This window comes from Syngnathoides biaculeatus, chromosome 17 (assembly GCF_019802595.1).
Source record: "Syngnathoides biaculeatus isolate LvHL_M chromosome 17, ASM1980259v1, whole genome shotgun sequence".
Classification (NCBI taxonomy): Eukaryota; Metazoa; Chordata; class Actinopteri; order Syngnathiformes; family Syngnathidae; genus Syngnathoides; species Syngnathoides biaculeatus.
This window is the reverse complement of record NC_084656.1, coordinates 20,217,514-20,239,463: the sequence shown is the minus strand read 5'-3', so window position 1 is coordinate 20,239,463 and position 21,950 is coordinate 20,217,514. Positions and strand designations below refer to the sequence as shown.

Sequence of the window (21,950 nt, the reverse complement as noted above, 5' to 3'; positions counted from 1 at the left end):
TGGAACTCCACCAACTAGCCTTTCCGGATACCTGTCGTCACTATTACAAAGTCCGTGACTACACCTCTTAGCCATATTTTTTGTTAAATAACCCAAATACGCGATAAAACGCTAACTAACCCTATACTGGACCATGCAATGTTGTCAGAGAAAATGGCGGGAGCAAAAACGGGCTTTGGTTTATGCAGATCTCTGGCCTCTGATTGGTCAGTGACGCGGATTGCGCAATATCCACGGAGGGGTCAATTCCCAGCATTAGAGCGCAAGTGGCGGCCACTTGGTGTCACCATAGCAACCATCTGGAAGAAGGCTTGAATGAGCAAATCCCCAGGGTCAACGTTTATAAACAGCCAGGACACAACAATATCTCACAGTATGATTTGTGTAGAAAGAGAAGATACATATTTTAAATTTGGGCAATTTGGAATCATGGAAAAATGTTGCAATATTGTGAATAAGAAAAATACTTCTAAAATTCAATCGTACGTCTTGAATGAGCTGAGCAGTTTGAAGTTGTGAATGATGTGACTCAAGTTACAAAATCAGGAAGAAATATACAAAAAAATAATCTGTATTGATTTGTTTTTGTTGCCCCCTAGCGGCCAAGGTGCATATAACCGAGGGAGCAGCACAATGTCCACTGAATTGAAGCAAAAATGGTCAATTTATTTATCTTTAAGGATATGGTTTTTTTTGTTTTTCTTATTTTTCTGAAATACGATATCAAGTGTTATTATTCTTTTGGAAAATATCTCAAGATAACGCATAATAACGGCGGCGACGTACTGCGATGCACTGCCGCATGATGCACGACTGCTTCATCCGTCCCGGCCCGCCGAACTTCTTCATGTCCTTGCAGAAGTGGCACTCGCCGCACTCGGTCCGGACGCAGGCCTCGCACTTGCGGCAGCGGGTCCGCCTCCGCCTGGCGCTCGCCGCGCCGCCGCCGCCGCGGCTTGCCGGGACCTTGAGGGCCGACGCCGGGGAGGCCGCCATTTTGGGCTTGGGTCTGTGTGGGGGGCGCGCCTGAGGGCCAGAGAACACGGATCCATTAATCCATCGGATTTAAGTTCCTGTGACCAGGACCAGGACCAGGCACGGACAATCAGGAGAGTGAAATAGCGCAGAGCTGTATTAAAAAAAAAAAAGGGGGAAAATGGTTACATTATTAGAATAATAATTCATTTTCTTGATTTAATATTCAGATCTATAATTACCTATTAAATGGATTATCACAAATACACCGTTTATTCAAGTGTGAAATATGAAATGGCATCTGAAAAAATATATAATTTTTTTTATTGACAATACATTGACTGAGCAATTAGTGAATCACATTTAGGAAAATAAAGTTGTGTATATGTAAAATTTTGTTTTTTTACAAATACATTGTTTTATTATAATAAATAAACATGTATAAGTACAATTATTTATTTTGCTATTACATACATTATTTTGTGATTTTATTTAGAATAAAGAACCTTAATAGTTATTTAATAAAACAAATCTATAAAATATTTTACCATATTTTTGCTTTATTAAAATTAATTCTCTGTACATTTAAAATAAAACTGTAAAAATGTGAATTTTTTGGTCTTATTTTTCGTAGTAATATAAATTTTAAAATTTTTAAACAAGGAAAAATGTAAAAAAAAGTTCATTGTACTTTTTTATCAAATACAATAAATTACTGTAAAAATATCAAATGTACAGTATTATTGAATTGGGTATTTTATTGCATTTGTTTTATTACTATCAATAAATTATCATTATTTGCTAAAACAGAATTTAAAAATTAAATTAATAAATGTAAAATTAAAAGTAAAATTCTCAACCAATTATTGGACTATTTATAATAAATACACTAGCCAATAATTTAATACAATCAAATGTTTTATTGAATATTTTACAACTTTATCTTTTATTATTTACAAAAAATATATTAACGGGTAAGGTTTTTTTCCATATGTACAATTACTTAATTTGCTATTATATATATATATATATTTTTTTTTTGTGTGTGTGTGATTTTATTTACAATAAAGATCAACTATTGAATAAAAAACATTCTACAAAATATATACTTCCATATTTTTCCTTTATGAAAATAAATTCACTGTATGTTTAATATAAAATGGTAAAATTACGCAAAATTTTCTAGTCCCACTTTTTAGTACTAAGAAAAATTTCCAATTTTTTAAACTAGAAAAAAAAGTAAAAACAGTTTATTGTACTATTTTATAAAATACAATAACTGTAAAAATATCAACTGTGCAGTATTTGCAACTTGGATATTTTATTGCATTTGTTGTATTACTATCAATAAATTAACATTACTTTGTACAATGTAATAAATGTAAAATTAAAAGTAAAATTCTTAACCAATTATTGGATGATTTATAATAAATACACTAGCCAATAATTTAATACAGTTAAATGTTTTTTAGCTAGCCATGACGGGCACACAATATCGCAGAAACCCAAGTTCAGAACAATTTGAGATTCTACTGTTGCGCTGATAACGATGAACAAATTAATAGTTGATTAATCCTCCTCTGGTATTTTGGGAAAAAAAATACAATAAAAATTAAAAAAAAAAAAAAAAAAAGTGCTGAGGTGGAAGATGAAGCGAAAGAAGAGATCCATCACGCCGCTCCCCGGAGGCGTCTTCCGCATTTAGCTCCTCGCTCGCTCGTACCTTTCGACTTCAAAGAGGAAGCGGGCGCTCTTTTGCTACGTTTCGACTCACTGGCGGCCATTATTGTGCCTTGCTGGCGGGGGGGGGAGGGGCTTACATTTACAAAGGCGTGCGCGTTACATTTTTTTTTTTTTTTTTTGATCTGGGTTGGTTATTGATCTTCATGTATTCTTCGCTCAGGTGCCAAACAACATGGCTGCCAGCGTAACACGCCGAAGACAATGCAATACAGCGGATAAAACAAAACGGAAAAAAATTCATTCATTTCATTTCATGATTTTTTTTCTTTGCTTCCATCACACAGCGATTATAAAAAGTCTACACACCCCTTTCTGACTGACCCCAGATAAAGTTCAGATGTTTCACTTGACTTGACTGTACATGCGCTACATCCTTTCTTTTCTTCCTACTTTTGTCCCTCCTCACTTTCATTTTGTTCCATCCATCCATCCATTTTGTTAAACCGCTTATCCTCACAAGGTTTTCATATGTTTTTACAAAGTACAGTAGACCCACGAATAATGAAAATCCGTGGATAACTGGCAGACATTATAATTGCGTCGACGTTAGCCCAAATGTTATTGAAGAAGCAGGGATAAACCACCTTCCATCCATTTTCTTGGCCGCTTATCCTCATTAGGGTCACGGGGAGTGCTGGAGCCTATCCCGGCCTTCAACGGGCAGGAGGCGGGGTACACCCTGAACCGGTCACCAGCCAACGGCAGGGCACATTGAGACAAACAGCCGCATTCACAATCACACCTACGGGCAATTTAGCGTCCAATTAATGTTGCATGTTTTTTTGGGAAGTGGGAGGAAACCGGAGAGCCCACCCGGAGAAAAACCCACGCAGGCACGGGGAGAAGACGCAAACTCCGCACAGGCGGGGTCTGGGGTCGAACCCGAGACCTCAGAACTGTGAGACCAACGCTTTACCAGCTGCCGCCCTCATTTTGTTCCATCCTTCCTTCTTTCTATCCATCCCTCCATCCACCCTCCCTCCTGAACCTTCTTTCCTTTCAGACTGTCCCAGTTTAAACACATTCCATCCACATTTCCGCCTGATTTGATCATTTTCCATTCATCCTCCCTTCCGTCGCAGCATTCTTTCCTTCCTTTTTACCTTCAATCCTTTGTTCCCTCCATTTTTCTTCTACCACCATCCTGTGTCCTTCCTTTCCTCCCTCCACACGTCCTTCATTTCCATCCATCCCTCCCCTCACCCCACTGTCGCTTCCTCCTGTCCGACCACCCTTCCGTCCACTCCCCTTTCGTCATCCCTCCATTCACACGTCATTGTTTCCTCTGTTCCCTCCTTCCATCTTCCCGTCCTCCCTTTCCCCTCCTTAAAACCATCCTCGTTTCCTTCCTTCCTATTTTGCATCACTCCCTTCTTCAACGTTCATCCTGCCTTTAGTCCTTCCCCCCTCGCATCCTTCTCTCCATCTGTCTTGCATCCCTCACACGCTCCCTACCTCCATTCCATCCCTCCTTCCTTTTTTTTTTTAAATTCCTTTAAAATGTTGCTCCACCCTGTATGTACAATGTACACGATCGTATACAGCACATTGGGGGAAATTGGACTGAAGGTTATGAGGGCAAAACAACAAAGACATCAGCTCTAAGAAATCAAGATCCGCTGTCGCTCGGTGCAGATGTAATTTATTTTTTATTTTTTTTTTTATCCACGTCAGCATAGCAACAGCCCAGTTCTGACACACAGATACACACACAAACACACACACACCGAACCAATAAGATCTTGTATTGCGAGAAACGCATCACGGCACATTATTCTAATACACTACTGGTGTGAAATATAGGGAGCCGTCACATGTCAGGTTACCCTACGGGATTAGCGGGAGATACTGTATGGGATGTAATACCCCCCCCCCCCCCCCCGTCTGGGTCTGAGGGGGTTTCAGAAGGGGATTAAAGGCGGGGGAAGGCTGTTTCCGCAAGAATCGGGAACGGGGATATTGACGTCAATTAAAAATACAGTCAGAACAGCAAAAAGATATGTCCTTCATTCATTCGCTTCTTCAATCTATGATAATATGATTGCAATAAATGTTTTATATTGTTGTAAAAGATTAAAAACTAATCGCTAACACCCCAGAAGGCCATTTTTTAGGGCATCCACGTAAAATAAATAAATAAACAAATAGATAATTTTGGGGGTGCATTCTTGGGGTCCAGAATATAACCGTCCCTGAGGGAAAAAAAAATCCTCGTCACTTGTTTCAGAAATTGACACAGAATTGAACAGACAACTAAATCAGAACTCGCGCCAGGAAAAAATTCTCAAGGACCCGTGCCAAAAATTACACGGCGGCCATTTTAGGTTGAAGCTCCCAATTTGGGTGAATTCCGCAAAAAGGTCAACCACAAAATTAAAAGGGGAAAAAATGAACCCCAGTCAGCAATTTCAAGTCACTGATATGAGATTTGGTGGGCGTCTCTATCAGAACAGGCGGCAGAAACACGCTTCGAGGAGCAATGCCTGGAGATGAACAGGAAGTCGGACATTTTGCCTTCAACCTGCCATTATTGGCGAATTCCCCCAAAAATAAATTTTTTAGAAAGTTAGAGCATTTTTGTCCCTAACAACAGTTTCGCCCGTCGACAAAATCTGCTTAACAGGATGCACAAAAAACATTCAAGTGATGGCGCCGGAAATGGAACAACAAGTCGGCCATTTTGGTTTAAGGCTTCCGTTTTGGGCAGATTTCAATGCTCGTATTTTGAGAAACTCCTGCTAGGGAATTCACCCCAACGACAAACGGAAATGCGTTATACGTACTAGACAAAACGGTGATAGGAAAGGAAAAGTTTAATCCCTGCAGAATGGCGGCGAGTTTTGATGGCTTGCCATTAAATTGAAAAATTTGCACCCCTTGGAAAGTGAGAAAAATCTAAAAATGAAATAAAATCACGCCATGCCACGTGTTTCGCCGACAGAGAGACGAAATTGGGTAGTCGTGTTCATTGCAGCAGGAAACAAGAGGAAAGTCTCGAGGACCCTCGTCCCAAATTGAACCATATCTCAGTCGTTGAAAGAGAAATATTGACCGTCATTTTTATTCCAAATAGCATTTTGGGCAAACTCGAGGACAAAATGCCCCCGGGGAATTTCACCAAATCAGAAGCAGGTCAACGAGACAGATGGATAACTATAAATTACCAAATTATTTTGTTCCCTAATCCATTTAATGTGGGCGGAATATTAAGGATTCACCATTCAAAAAAAAAAAAAAAAGGGGGGGGGGGGTGCTGATTTAATTGTAGTTGGTAGTGAATCATACAGAGAATTGTTTGCAATATTTTTGTTGCGTTACTGCGCAACATGACAGGGCCACCCGTCATCGTCTTTTTGCTACTTGAAAATGAACAAAAATCAATAAAACAACAGTGTGAGTTATTTAGAGAGTTATGAATATTCCCCATCTTAGATTCAAAAGAGTAAAAATGAAAAAAAAAAAAAAACATCCACACACAAACAACTAAAGGACAAGATATGCATGTAAATATTTTTAGAACTGAGTATGCTACCCCATGAAGTATTTCGCTAAAAATAGATTTTCCATATTTAAACAACAAATACCAACACATGATAAAATAAAAGTGCAAACAAGGTGCATGCATTATTTTGGCCACCTCACGTTCAGCATTGTCGTATCTGTGATGTTGCACGCGCGTGTGTGTGTGTGTGTGTGTGGCTTTAAAAGACTTTTATGGAAGTTAATATGAACCACCAGGATTTGAATTTGAAATGTAAAGTGATCACATTTTCAATCGTTGCATTTCAGTGTAACTTTTCAATGTTAACAATTCAACCGGCTACAATTCGCTGTCTGAAATTCGCCGTCCGTGCCACCGGGCTGGGTTACTTCAGGTCAAAACCGAACAGCCAGCCAATCGCAGTTAAGCTCTCATCGTCACGTGACGTCACATGCTAAGAAAGTAACATTAGTCCATTAAAAAAATAATCATAAAATCGCTTCCAAGACAAGAGACTTTGCATTCAGATTATTTTGTGATCGAATTACTAAAGTTATTCAATTAAATCATTTAGCTGTAATGTTTGAGTGAAATTATGCCGTGTTCATGAAAATTGTGTTTTTGACCAATACTTGGTTAAATCAAAACATTTTAAATCACAATAAAAAAAAAAAACACAATAGCATTAACAAGAATAGGTATTCAGTATCAGCAGGTACAACGGCTCACTAGTGCTAAGTAGCAGCTCGCGACCTTAATGCGAAGATTTGATGAGAACGGTCATCGACATGCTAACGCACAGGTGTCAAACTCAAGGCCCGGGGGGCCTGGAACAGGCCCGCCACATGATTTTATGTGGCTCTCGAAGGCAAATCATGTGTGTCAACTTCCATGATTCTTGTTAGAATCTGTACAAATATTTTAAACTTATAAATGACAACATTGAGATATCGCAAGCATTTTTTTGTGTTTCCAAACTTCAATAGCTGAAAAATCCATTACCCTTGATTTCTGAAAACTACTTCATAAATTTGATGTATAAATATGATGAGGCGATTAAAGATTTTTATGGTTTCAGTCAAAACGGCGAAAAAGTGACAAAAGCACCCCTGTGCTAACAGTTTGCAACGATTGCTACAACGGATATTTGAAACCACAAGGTGGCAGTAGGGGGAAGAGTGAGGCTACAGGGAGAAGAGATGGCGAGGGTGGACGACTTCAAATACTTGGGGTCAACAATACAGAGCAATGGTGAGTGTGGTAAGGAAGTGAAGAAACTGGTCCAAGTGGGGTGGAACAGTTGAGGGAAGGTGTCTGGTGTTCTATGTGACAGAAGAGTCTCCGGTAGGATGAAGGGCAAAGTTTATAAGACAGCGGTGAGGCCGGCCACGATGTACGGATTAGAGACGGTGGCAAAGAAGAAACAACAGGAAGCAGAACTGGAGGTGGCAGAAATGAAGATGATGTGGTTCTCGTTTGGTGTGAACATCTTGGATAGGGTCAGAAATGAGATCCTTAGAGGGACAAGCAAAGTTGGATGTTTTGGAGACAAGGTTCGAGATAGCAGACTTCGATGGTTTGGACATGTCGAGAGGCGAGAGAGTGAGGAAATTGGTAGGAGGATGGTAAGGATGGAGCTGCCAGGGAAGAGAGAGCGAGCGGAAGACCAAAGAAAAGGTCGATGGATGTGGTGAGGGAGGACATGAGGACTGTGGGTGTTAGACGGGAAGATGCGCGAGATAGGCTGAGATGGAAAAAGATGACACGCTGTGGTGACCCCTGACGGGACAAGCCAAAAGGAAAAGAAGAAGAAGGTAGTGCAACAAATGGACCGATAGCATAACAACACTCTAGGCATATATTCTACGCTGAACATCAACTTACTGAATCACGTAGAGCAGTAACAGAAGTACGATTATTTTGCTTGTGACCGGATGAGTATACAGCATTATACCGCCTCCTGATGTCCAATGCGGGCACAACAGAAAGAGCAGCACGATGAATCGAATTGCGGCATTAAATCACGATGCACAAGCTGTCGAATTCTTCACATTCCATTCCATTTCTGATCAAGCACAACACCGTACGGTGCGCCGTTTTTTAACGGCATTGCACCTAATTTCAAAGCGGGAAAGATGACTTCGGGCGCAAGTGTTCCGACTTAAGAGCGCCGTCGTGGAATACGTTAAACTTTTACTATCGGGCGCTACCGTAAAAAGGTGGATCCGGGCATCCATATTGCAAATCTTACTGCGACCGCCCTCGAGAACCGCCGCTCTCGACGGAATAAACATCTCGATTGACTCACTCGGCAACAAACCGAAGATGATCACGGTCACCGTTTGTTACAAAGCTGGAACAAAGGTCCTCTTTGTGGGCGTGTTATGTCACGCCGATAACCCCAAAATGCAATAAATGGATGCGTACAGAAGAACGAATGTACTGTTTGCACAGGAATTCTCATCCCTCTGCTTCACAAGCAATTGCAGCCCTCGGGCGCTCAGCTAAACAAACGCACTGGAGGGATTTATCTTCCTGGAACGCGCGCGGCGAAACTGTCACACACGCCACAAAAAAAAAAAAAATAACGATAATAATAATAATTGTGTTGATCCTCAGGTAGCTCGAGCTTCCCGCAGCGCCGCAAGCGTCGCTCCGGTGGCCTCCTCACTACACAAGCCTGCCTGAAAGAGGGGGAGTACGTGGCGTGGGGGGTGGGGCGGGCGTGCGGAGGGCGGGGTGGGAGTGGGGGGTGGGGGCTAACCTGCTCCGAGTCGGAGTCGTAGTCCTCATCGTCGGCGCTGAGCGACATGGCCATGGCGGCTTTTTTCACGCGCGGTCCAGCGACATGGCCGCGCTCGCCTCTTCGCTACCGCGGCTACCGCGCGACGATACCGCCAGCAGATGTCGGCAACGCAAGAACAGCCTGCCTCATTAACGTTGGGGGGGGAGGGGGGTAGCGGGCGGCCAATGGGAGGCCGCCGTTCATGTGAATCGCACATGTGGTGTAACTCCCTCCTCCAATCAGGAGAGGACGTTGGCTGAGATTCATGATTATCGCGTGGAGCCAATGGAGACAGATGGTATCTCGTTGCAAATGGCAATACAGTACATACGCATGCATTTTTTTTTTTTTTTTTTTTGGTATCATGAAAATTACAACTTTATTATCCTAAATTTTCACGGGTTCATTAAAAAAAATACATTATCTAAAAATAATAGGAGTTTATTTTGGTAATATTACAACTTTTGATTGAAATGAAATTTGACACTTTTAACATAAAAATGTATTCTCCTATTAAGATTAGTGTAATTACATTTTTTTACTTGCAAATGTGTTTCCTCATTACATACACTTTTAATCAAAATGTCTTTTAATCATAAAAAAGACATCTTTATTCATTTTATATTTGGAATTTATTCTTATCATTCCACAACATTTTACCTAAAAAATAAAATTTTATTCTCATAATATCACCAATTTAAACACCTAACATTTTAACAAAATAAATCTAAAATGAAAGTCATAACTCTTTCTGAAAGAATATCTGAAACATGACTTTTATAAATATTTATTTCTTCTCCAAATAAGATCTTTTTTTACATCCAAGAACTATTATTTTAGATCTTGAAAAAATGTACTCATCATTTTTAAACTACATTACATTGTAACAATTGGGTAAGAAACCCACAACATATTCTCATAAATTCTGATAATACATTCAGATTAAAAAAAAAACATAAAACTAAATTTTACAACTTCAAAACAATGTTTTTTTTACTTGAAAAATTACGAGTTCATTCTTTCCCAAGGAATTTTTTTCTCGTAATACTATTTTTTTTTAAACCTGAACAACTTTTTGATTAAAAATAAAAATTCATTTTTGTAATTTTATCATTGTTTTAATAAAAAAAATATTACTTTATCTAAAAATAAATATGACTTTGTTGTGTTTGGATTTTCCATTTTTTGTCTATTACTTAAAAAAAAAAAGATTGCTTACCTAGAGCAAGTGATTTTATTGTTGCAATATTAACCTTTTTTTATACAAATGTAATCTTTACTCTTGCAATATTGTGCCTTTTCTTTCCCTAAAAAAAATAACATGCTTTTTTAACGCCATTTATTTGTCACTGGTACAACATTACTATAATATTACATTTAAAAAAAAAAACCTCTAAAATCTATTATTTTTCTTTTATCTTGTAAAAAAAAAAAGTATTTTTAATCTAGTGATATTCCAAACCCTTTCTTGAATAAACACAACTTCTGAGCTTTGAAAAAAAAAAAAAAAAGGGTGGATGATATTTTTATATATATGAAGTGAGGCAGTGAAAATGGGAGGAGCTTCAGCAACCAATGGGAAGCCAGCGTAATCTGCGTAGGCCCTCCTCTAATGCACAGACGAGCTGCACTGATACTCATGAATATCATACGGAGCCAAAGCAGGCAGATGGCATCGCATTGCAAAAAGGCAAACATGGACGCATGCACACACAACCGCAAACACACGCAGGCCTGGCGAGCAGCAGGTGGTCTGTACGTCCTTACATTACTCACTCTCTGGATAAATCACCTAAAGTGTTGCTATTTTTATGTCCTGGTATGCAGAAGACGGAAGAATGCAAGGCGACCCCAGTGGCACCAAACGCACTCGGTTCTTGTTATGTTACAATTTTTTGGTAAAAAAAAAAAAAAAAAAAAAAAAAAAGAGGCCTTTTTAAAAAATCTAATTTCTGCTGATTTATTGCTAAAAAAAAAAAAAACATGACATTACAATTTATATAACTTATTTGTACTTCAAATAAAAAATAGTCAATCTTGTTTGAATATAAAGCACCTTTCAAAATAAAAAAAAATATGAGTTTGTTCTTTGTGCCGCCCCGCCGAAAAGGATGACTATGGTACATAAAAAGAACTTTATTCTTAGATTATCACAATTTTTTCTGAAATCGAAAACAAATCCATTCTTGTCGGTGAAGGCCTTTTTTTTTTTAACTCAAAGAAAACAAGATTGTTGAATTGTATGCATTTTTGATGAGCAATAAAAACTTTAGTTTATAATATTCTGATTTATGAAAAAAAACATGCAAACCTAAAAAAAATGAAAACTATAACTTTTTATTTTTTTAATGAGAAAATCTTTTTATTTCCTTAAAGAATTATTCATATATTATATATTCATATGTTGAACAAAACAAACTTTAATTTTCTTTTTTTTCCTCATTTAAAAAAATTAAAAAAAACTTACTCTTGGAAAATTCCACCATATTTTTTTATTTTGGGATTGTATCTTTTTATTCTTGTAACGTTCCGACGTAATTGTCTCATGAAAAATGCCCGCTTTATTCTCGTTATTTATCGACTAATCTTCTGTAAAACCTTTTATCCTGATGACAAAAGGAATAACAACTAATTTCATTTTAGTGTGGATCCAGAAATTTTAGAACCTTTATCAGAAGTGTGACTAGAGATAAGAAAATATCTTACCTTTGTGCTTTTCTTTGGCCAGAACACAACCGGAAACCCAGTGACGGCTAACTTTGGGTCGTCGTCAGCATGTTCCTTTAAGACGACCTGCAGCCACAACAATGCGTTCTTGTAATAAGGCGTAATAAGACGGCAATTTTACTGAACCCGACAACTTATTTCCCTTCAGTTATTCTTGTAACGTTATGATTTAGTTCTTGCGACATTATGAATATTTTGTCAAAACAATTTTTTTTCGAGCATCACGACACTTTACAGTCAAAAACATGGCAATTTTTTTTTTTTTTACATCACTTGACAACATATTTCCATTCTTAGCATTACAAACGTTTCAGTATTCAAATCGAAAAGTATTTTTTCTTGGAGGACAGATATGGAAGTAAATATGTAAATAGACTTTCTAATCCTCATTTTGTGAGAATGGGATATTTTTTTTCCTTTTTTTATATATATATATATATATATATATATATATATATATATATATATATCCTTCTGCCGAATATAACGCAATGTGAAAATGACATAAACAGAGCGGGGTGCATGGACGTAAATGTGCACCACCAGGATTTTAATATTAAATACCACAGAAAACGAGATTTGAATTTGAAATGTAAAGTTATCAAATTTTCAATAGTTGTATTTCAGTGCAACTTTTCAATACTAACAATTCAACCGGCTACAATTCGCTGCCTAAAATTCACCGTCTGTGCCACCGGGCAGGGTCACTTCAGGTCAGAACCGAACAGCAAGCCAATCACAGTTATGCTTTCTTAGTCACGTGACGTCACGTACAAAGAAAGCGTAACTGCGATTGGCTGGGTCTTCGGTTCTGACCTGAAGTAACCCTGCCCGGTGGCACAGACGGTGAATTTCAGACAGCGAATTGTAGCAACAAAATAAAGATGAAAATGTGATGACTTTACATTTCAAATTCAAATCCCCGTTTTCTGCGGCTTTTCAAATTCAAATCCCGGTGGCACATATTTACTTCCATAGACGGAGCGTTTCCTTCTTACCTTCATGTCTTCCAGCAGACCTAGCGGGTTCTCCAAGTGCTCTGGAACACATTTCTTATTTTCGGGGAGCGACTCCAGCTTTTCCACCAGCCTCTTCAGCCCGACGATTTCAAACTCCGTCAGGTGGGTCCACTTCTTGTGCGATTCCGAGGCCGGCGATTCGGACCGGCAGTCCACGGGGTCAGAGGCGGGCCAGCAGCTGTCCTCGGAGTGGGCGGACAACGCGGCTCTCGGGCACTGCTGGTCGGAAACCGCCTGGGGTTTTTCATACGGGTCGTCCCTGAACTGCGAATCGCACCAGTCCTCGGTCGTGTCCTGACTTCTGGAGTCGGAGCAGGGGCTTCCCGCGTGGGCTTTTGTCTCATAGTCTGGAATGAGATGCGCCGAAATGAATACATGCTACATCGGGTTTTTGCGTGGATTTGAGCAGTGACTGACAAGTCTCTTAATGACGTCACCATCATTTAAAGAGGTGGATTAGCCGGATTAGCCAAAGTAAAACAGAATATATGTGGGTGAATGGGAAGGGAGGGCGGCGGGGGGAAGAGTGAGGTTCTGGGGAGAAGAGATGGCGAGGGTGGATGACTTCAAATACTTGGGCTCAGCAATACAGAGCAATGGCGAGCGTGGTAGGGAAGTCAAGAAACGGGTCCAAGCGGGTTGGAACAGTTGAGGGAAGGTGTCTGGTGTTCTACGTGGCAGAAGAGTATCCGCTAGGATGAAGGGCAAAGTTTAGAAAACAGTGTTGAGGCCAGCCACGATGGACGGATTAGAGACGGTGGCGCTGAAGAGACAGCAGGAAGCAGAACCGGAGGTGGCGGAAATGAAGATGTTGAGGTTCTCGCTCGGAGTGAGCAGGTTGGATAGGGTCAGAAATGAGATCCTTAGAGGGACAACCAAAGTTGGATGTTTTGGAGACAGGGTTAGAGGGAGCAGTCTTCGATAGTTTGGACATGTCCAGAGGCGAGAGAGTGAGGAAGTTGGTAAGAGGATGGTAAGGATGGAGCTACCATGGAAGAGAGCGAGAGGAAGACCAAAGAAAAGGTTGATGGATGTTGTGAGGGAAGACATGAGAACTGCGGGTTTTAGAGTGGACGATGCACGAGATAGTCTTAGATGGAGAAAGATGATAAACTGTAACGGAACAAGCCGAAAGGAAAAGAAGAAGATTGGTAGAGGAGCCGATTTGGTAGCTGGATTCGATGGGTTGGTGGAATTGGTGTATTTGATGGGCTGGTGGAACTGACATAGGTGGATTTGGTGAATAGGTGGCAGGGTGGAGGTTTGGTAAGTAGGTGGCAGATGAATAGGTAGAGGACTGGTGAGTTGGTGGATTGGTGGAATGGGTGGATTGGGTGAAGAGGCGGTGGAAGGTGGATGGCTGTGTTGGTAGATTGGTGGAGATGTGGACTGCTGGAGTGTTGGTAGTTTGGTAGTTTTGCGTATGGATGGATGCAGAGGGTTGGTGGTGTAGAGGTGGATTGGTGGGTCATTGGGTAGGCCGGCGCATATTGAAAGTACTTGAAACATTTTTGTGAAGGAAGTATTTATCTCGTACACGGTGGCGTGTCGTGACGGAAACACGATTATATGCGGAAGCTTAATTGTGCTGACCCATGAGTAAAGGCTCTTTATGGACCTCCTGAGAAAGGTAGGACCGATTGGTCAGGCAGTGCATGTATCTCTCCAGGACGTACCAACACATCTCATAGTAGAAGGGGAAGCGGAACTTGGAGTGAACCTGGGTTGGGTAAGACAAGTCATATTTTAATCGCCATTTGAGCTTTTAAATCTTTCCAGTGCGGACGGCTTCCACCTTGGTACGGTTCTCGATCTCGTGGATGGTGAGCTGCATGGGAATGTTAAAACTGTGCAGAACGTTGCCGCCGAACACCAGCGTGTCTTCCGGAGTGTACACGGCGTGAATCCACCCTGAAACGCACAGAGAAAGCCCGACCTGAAGAAGTCTAAAATCGTGCAAAAGATGAATTTAAAGTTGATGGACCCACCGGAAGGGATGAAGAAGGTGTATCCCTGCTTGAGCACCACCCTCTGGCATCCGTCGGCGCGATCTCCCAGGAACACGTCGCTCTGCTTTCCCGACAGCACCCAGTCCTCGTACAGGGTCAGGTTGTGCAGCGTCGGGGGGACCAGCCAGAACACCTGAGGGCAAACGCTTGACACTCTCAAAAACATCGTCGGCCGAGGGCAACGATGTTCCAAATGACGACTTTTGAATCTTGTGGGGGGCTGGGGGGGGATAGATAAATCTGGGTTTATTCAACACATCGGGGATCCAGACAAACGGATGGATGGATGATAGATAGATAGATAGATAGATGATAGATAGATGATAGATAGATAGATAGATAGATAATAGATAGATAGATAGATAGATAGATAGATAGATAGAGATAGATAGATAGATAGATAGATAATAGATAGATAGATAGATAGATAGATAGATAGAGCACAATAGAGCAATAGATAGATAGAGAGAGGAGAGAGAGAGAGAGAGAGAGAGAGATAGATAGATAGATAGATAGATAGATAGATAGATAGATAGATAGCTAGATAGATAGATAGATAGATAGATAGATAGATAGATAGATAGATAGATAGATAATAGATAGATAGATAGATAGATAGATAGAATATACCATATACTGTAATGTTTTTTTCCCTTAAAAAAATATTATGGCACATTAGGACGCAGGTCTCAAACTCAGGGCGCGGGGGCCAGATCTGGCCCGCCACACTACTTTACGTGGCCCACATAAGCAAATCATGTCCTTGCTAAAATCTGTATATCCAAAAAAAAATCAATTGTCATTTGGAATAAATATTTGCAATCATGTTGTCTTGTATCCAAACCTCTTTTTACAGTACCGTTAATTGAATATTTACAAAGTATTAGCGTTGACTTTTAATTTCAAAAGTATTATATCGATTTGTTGTCTATGTAACAATACAAGAAGGCGTATATGATATGCATCGTAATTTCCGGCTGATAAGCCGTGACTTTTTTCCACATGCTTTCAACTGTGCGGTTTATGCGAGGAAGCGGCCAATTCGTGCATTTTTTTTTTCCCCTAACGGCTCCAAGGGGGCACTCTAGCCGAAAAGGTAAGAGTGAGACCGGTGGAATATATGAGCCGAGGAAGTAACTTTTACCAGTCCGGCCCTGTTAGCGCTGCGCTAGCGTGCTACTGCCGTGTCTCGGTGATTTTTACCAGTATTTTTAACCGGCCTTGTTAGCGTGGCGCTAGCGTTAGCGCCTTTTACGCTGCTGCGGCGTATGTATGTACCAAGTGGTATTTCCTTTACAAATGTAATGGGTGAGTCTTATAACCAGGTGCGCTCTGTAGGCCGGGAATTACAGTATATCATTTCAAAATCATAACAACCCTCGAGAGAAACCACAAACACAACGCGGCACATGAAAAAAACGAGTTTGACAGCGCTGGATTGGAACTTTTCTCAAATACAAAAAAATCTGTCTTTATTCTCACAATATCTCACTATTTCTCACAAGTGCGTATGATTTTCATCTTGAAAAAGGACGTTCGCCGTGACGACACCACCGCATACATACTTTTTGCCCTTTGAAGACATGATACCAGACGGAGGTTCCCCCGAAATCTATGTGGAAGTCCGTGTAGCAGCCCTTCACGCTCATTAAACAATACCTAGCATAGAAAAGACAAAAAAATAGATACAAAGTGTAAACATAGAGCAAAATTATAGCAGATGTGCACTGGAAACGGTGCCGAACGTCGAAAGGGGACGAAAACGGAAGAGCGAGGACGTCCCCGAGGAGGCGTTAATAATTCAGTCGTCGGGCAGAATACGAGTTAGCCTTAATTTTATTGGCGAGACTCTCGGGAGGACGCGGAAAAGAACACAACCGGGGGTCGGGTGGGGGTGGGCGGGGCGCTTTATTTACAGCGTTGTGCCGAGCGAGCCTGTAGAGACGACTAAAAATACATCCGATCCTGCAAAATGTTCTCCGCGTTCCCCGGAGAACCTTCCCCGATCTCGCTACGGGTCCTTCGCAAAAATAACAAAGCCTTTTGGAGAATGCAGATACTGTACATGAGAGTGTAAAATTTTGTTACGGTCCAAAGTTATTAAAAAAAAAAAAAAAAAAATTGGAGAAAGTGAAACAAACTGCAAAAAAAAAAATTAAAATTAAAAGCTATTATAAAATACATGTAAAAAAATAAATAAATAATAAATGGAATAAATTCATGAGAAGACTTTTAGGAAATGCAAAGTATATATATTTTCAAAAGTTAATTACAATTTTCAAATATGTAAAAAAAACAAAATAATAAAAAATAAAGAACATGGCAAGTTAAAAATGTGCAGAAACATCGTTTTCAAGACATGCCCATTTATGGACAAACGGAAGAATAAAAAAAAAAGTTCTATAGTAAAATATATGTTTTAATATTTAAATTTGCCACAAAAAATATTTTAAAAAAATGGGGAAAAAAACGCTGTGAACGGCAATACAGTATACCACTCATTTTTCACGTTATTCAAATGATCGTTATTTGGAATGAATGATAAATATGAGGCGGCACGGTGGGGGGACAGCGGGAAAGAAGCATTGGCCTCACAGTTCTGAGGACCCGAGTTCGATCCCGGAGCCGCCCGTGTGGAGTTTGCGCGTTCTCCCCGTGCCTGCGTGGGTTTCCTCCGGGTGGGCACTACGTTTTCCTCCCACATTCCAAAAACATGCGACATTAATTGCACACTCCAAATTGCCCATAGGTGTGATTGTGAGTGCGGCTGCTTGTCTCTACGTGCGCTGCGATTGGCTGGCGACCAGTCCAGGGTGTACCCCGCCTCCTGCCTGTTGACAGCTGGGATAGGCTCCAGCACTCCCCGCGACCCTCGTGAGGATAAGTGGCTAAGAATATGGATGGATGGATATATATGAAGTGGCTTTTTAGGAGTGTCTCTGCGTATGAAATAGCGGGACTAGGAAAAAGGCAAAGCTCACCGCGCACTTGCGCAAGTGGATCGATATGAACATTTTAAGAAACAAGTGAATAAACGAAAAGATGTAACAATCGCGACCACTACTAAGAGAACGAGGAGAGGAGGACGTTGTCGAGGACGGAGCTTTACCTTTGCACTTTGGGATACTTCATCTCCGAGATCACGTTGGTGCCTTCGGTTTGGCTCTGCTTGAGATACGAAGGCCACATGTTGTCCACCCAGTCCACCTGATCAATCTGGTCAAAAATGGACAATAATCACGTTTTTCTTTTCTTTTCTTTTTTTTTTTTTAGATTCACATCACCAAATGGTCAAAAGGTATGACTTTTCATATGACTTTATCAACTCATATTCCAATTGATTTCTTTACAACAATATGAACCCTCTCTGGACCAAATGAAATTTTGCACAGAGAAAAATCTGATACTTTCAGAAAATGATACGCTGGACTTAAAATTTTTGAATATATATTAAACCTGTTGCAAATGTGCAACCCCTGCCCGGAAAGGGTTAATAATAAAAATCATTATGTATCTTGAAAAGCATTAAACTTTATAATATTATTATATTACCTAATAATAACAATAATAATAAATAAAACAATAATTACATAATATTACAACTTTTTTTTACCCTGTTAAAAATAACTATTATTCCAACATTTTTCCTGGAAAAAAAATAAAACTTTATTCTCATATGATTATGAGACAACATTTTTTGTTAAACGGAGACATTCTGCTGTAAAAAAAATGACTTTTTATGATCTTGCAAAAAAAACTTTTTCCCCTCATAAAGTTATGACCATTGTTGGGAGGAAATTATGAGTTTTTATCTCCAAAGACATTAATTTATTCTCAGAATATTACTTTTTTTTTTTAGCTTGAAAAAAAACATTAATTTTTTAAAATATAATTTTTCCTGTAAAAAAATACAGCTTTATTCTCATACGATTATGATACATTTTTTTTGTAAAACTGAGACATCCTGCTCCCAAAAAAAAAGCAATTATGACTTTTTATGATCTGACAAAAAAAAAAAAAAAGACTTTTTTTTTTCCCCTCATAATATTATGACCTTTTTTGGGAGGAATTTAGGACTTTTTTTTAATCTCAAAAAGACATTAATTTATTCTCAAAATATTACTTTTTGTTTTTTTAGCTTGAAAAAAACATTTTTATTTTTTAAATAGAATTTTTCCTGTAAAAAAATACAGCTTTATTCTCATATGATTATGAGACATTTTTTTCTTGTAAATCTGAGACATTCTGCTGTAAAAAAAACAATTATGACTTTTTATGACCTGACAAAAAAAGGACTCCCCCCTCCCCATAATGTTATGACCTTTTTGGGGAGGAAATTAGGACTTTTTTTAATCTCGAAAAGACATTCATTTATTCTCAAAACATTACTTTTTGTCTTTTATCTTGAAAAAAACATTACTTCATTAAAAAAAATATATAATTTTATGCCTTGTCAATCAAACGAGACTTTATTCTTGTCTTCACATTTTTACAACAAATTTCTTGTCTTAACTAAAAAAAAAATTAATATACATATAACTTTTCATGTTAAAAGAATATCACGCTTTTCTTAATCACAATTTTCTTTTTTAAAATATTTATTCACATAAGGCCGACTGATTCCTGGAAACTAATATTTTTTATCTAATTTGACTTGATTTTCTTGAAAATACATCGGTTTGCACACATCAGATATAAAAGACATAAAAAATAAAAATTAAAAAAATAAGAGCGACGGGAGGTACCACAGTGGGCCTCTTGATGAGGTTCTCCAGCTTGGTGTGGCTGAACTCCAAGCTGATGACGTTGAAGAGCTTGTCGCGCTCTTCCTCCGGCGTCTCGTAGTAGCGCACGAACTGGGCCATGCTCATTTCCGAGCCTTTCTGAGTGCTCACGTCCATCACGTCCACCGAGCGACGGCTGCCTGCGAGCGACAATCGACGCGGGACGATTAGCAGCAAAACGTAACAATTCAGTCAACCCCGTTTTTTTTTTTTCCCTCCGCCCCCACCCCACGGTGTACACATGCCAAGCCCGCTTGTGATAAGTAAAAATCCATGCTTTTGATCATATATGAAACAAAAAATCCATTCATTCATTCATTTTCTCAGCCGCTTATCCTCACAAGGGTCGCAGGGAGTGCCGGAGCCGAGTTGTGCCGCTCCCACACCCCAAAAAACGTTCCGTATTAATTGGACACTCGAAATTGTTGACAGCTGGGCTAAGCTCCAGTACTCCCTGCGACCCTTGTGAGGATAAGCGGCTAAGAAAAGATTAGATAGATAGATAGATAGATAGATAGATAGATAGATAGATAGATAGATAGATAGATAGATAGATAGATAGATAGATAGATAGATAGATAGATAGATAGATAGATAGATAGATAGATAGATAGATAGATAGATAGAGCAAGAGAGCGAATGATGGATGGATGGATGGATTTTCCCGTAGTTTCAAATACGTCCAAAACGAGTTCATCGAATTTCGCTTACCGACCAAGCCTTTGATTTCCGACACCGTGAATTCCGGATCGGGCATTCTGTGCACATAGAAACGGGCCATTTTTGTTTTGCGCAGTTAATATTGGAAAATTGAGTAAGAAAAACGTCAATCAGCACTCACATGATCCCGAGTCCTTCCTTCTCTTTGAAAATAAGCGGCGCCTTGAGCGCATTCCGTTGCACGTATTCATACGTGAAGTCTGCACGAGACAAATCATTGAGAGCAAATTCCAGAACCGGGACCGCGTCGGCGCTTTTCACCTTTGGTGTCCATGGTGCGCACAAAGTTGGCGGCGTACTTGTCGCTGGCCAGCTTGTCCTCCACGCTGAATCCCCGGATGTTGACCATCTCCTCCACGTCGGACAGGTCCTCGTTCTCGTCGTACAGCCGCCGGCAGATGGAGCGCTGTCCGTTTTTCAAAACGCGCGCTTTAGTTTGCGGACGCGCAAATGAACTTGACTCAGGAGGACATCGTTCGTGCGCCGGACACCGAATGGTCTTTTTATTTTATACCAGCTAGACAATCATATTAAACTTAGGTTTATCGGTGTGAATGTACTATGTGCTAATGTGCTATGTAAATATTTTTAAACATTTCATTATACAACTTTTTATGATGAAAAAAACAAGTTTATTCTACCACTACGAAACAGTTTTACTGAGAAATAAAAAGTATTCCGATAAGATTATGGCCTTTTATTAAAAAAATAAATACAACTTTAATCTAAAAAAAAAAAGACATTGTAATTTCCCAAAATTGCACTTACTCTTGTAATATTGCAACTTTTTTTTCCTTGTGACTTGATTGTTGTTTTTTTTTTTAAAAAAAAAAAAAAGCCCGACTTTATTCTTGTAATATTCCACCTTTTTTCTAAAAATGTGCTATACAAATATTTTTAAACATTTCATAATACAACTTTTTGTACTGAAAAAAAACACGTTTATTCTACCACTACAAAAGTTTTACTGAGAAATAAAAAGTATGCCGATAACATTATGGCCTTTTATTAAAAAAGTAAATAAAACTTTATTCTTTTTTTTTAAATGTGCTGTATAAATATTTTTAAACATTTCATAATACAACTTTTGCTACTGAAAAAAATAAGTTTATTCTACCACTACAAAAGTTTTACAGAGAAATAAAAAGTATTCCCATAACATTATGGCCTTTTATTAAAAAAATTAATACAACTTTATTCTAAAAAAAAAAAAAAAAAAACGAAAAAAAACTATGACTTTGTTAATTTCCCAAAATTGGACTTACGCTTGTAATGTTGAAACTTTTTTTAAAAAAAACAAAGCCTGACTTTATTCTTGTAATATTACACATTTTTTTAAAAAAAACAAAGCCTGACTTTATTCTTGTAATATTACACCTTTTTTTCTAAAAATGTGCTGTATAAATATTTTTAAACGTTTCATAATAAAACTATTGCTACTGAAAAAATGAGTTTATTCTACCACTACAAAAAAGTTTTACTGAGGAAAAAAAAAAGTATTCCCATAACGTTATGGCCTTTTATAAAGAAAATAAATACTACTTTATTCTAAAAAAAAAAACAAAGATATTGTAATTCCCCAAAATTTGATTTACTCTTGTAAAATTGCAACTTTTTTTTCTTGTGAAGACTTGTTTAAAAAAAGGCCCAACTTTATTCTTGTAATATTCCACCTTTTTTCTAAAAATGTGCTATATAAATATTTTT

General features: G+C 38.9%; 1 protein-coding gene across 2 annotated transcripts in view; it reads right to left on the bottom strand.

Moving 5' to 3' along the window:
* Window positions 1-21,950, bottom strand: part of LOC133515246 (lysine-specific demethylase 2B-like) — a 34,788-nt gene that overhangs the window by 11,716 nt on the left and 1,122 nt on the right. For both annotated transcript variants that reach the window (XM_061847592.1, XM_061847593.1), the window contains exons 2-13: window positions 20,505-20,649; window positions 20,365-20,443; window positions 20,235-20,281; window positions 19,485-19,663; window positions 17,849-17,955; window positions 16,305-16,398; window positions 14,719-14,872; window positions 14,526-14,641; window positions 14,324-14,450; window positions 12,710-13,077; window positions 11,691-11,777; window positions 787-1,026 (exon numbers count right to left, since the gene is read on the bottom strand). In XM_061847592.1, coding sequence (XP_061703576.1) covers window positions 787-1,026; window positions 11,691-11,777; window positions 12,710-13,077; window positions 14,324-14,450; window positions 14,526-14,641; window positions 14,719-14,872; window positions 16,305-16,398; window positions 17,849-17,955; window positions 19,485-19,663; window positions 20,235-20,281; window positions 20,365-20,443; window positions 20,505-20,649 — 1,743 coding nt within the window. The remainder of the gene's footprint in view (window positions 1-786; window positions 1,027-11,690; window positions 11,778-12,709; window positions 13,078-14,323; window positions 14,451-14,525; window positions 14,642-14,718; window positions 14,873-16,304; window positions 16,399-17,848; window positions 17,956-19,484; window positions 19,664-20,234; window positions 20,282-20,364; window positions 20,444-20,504; window positions 20,650-21,950) is intronic.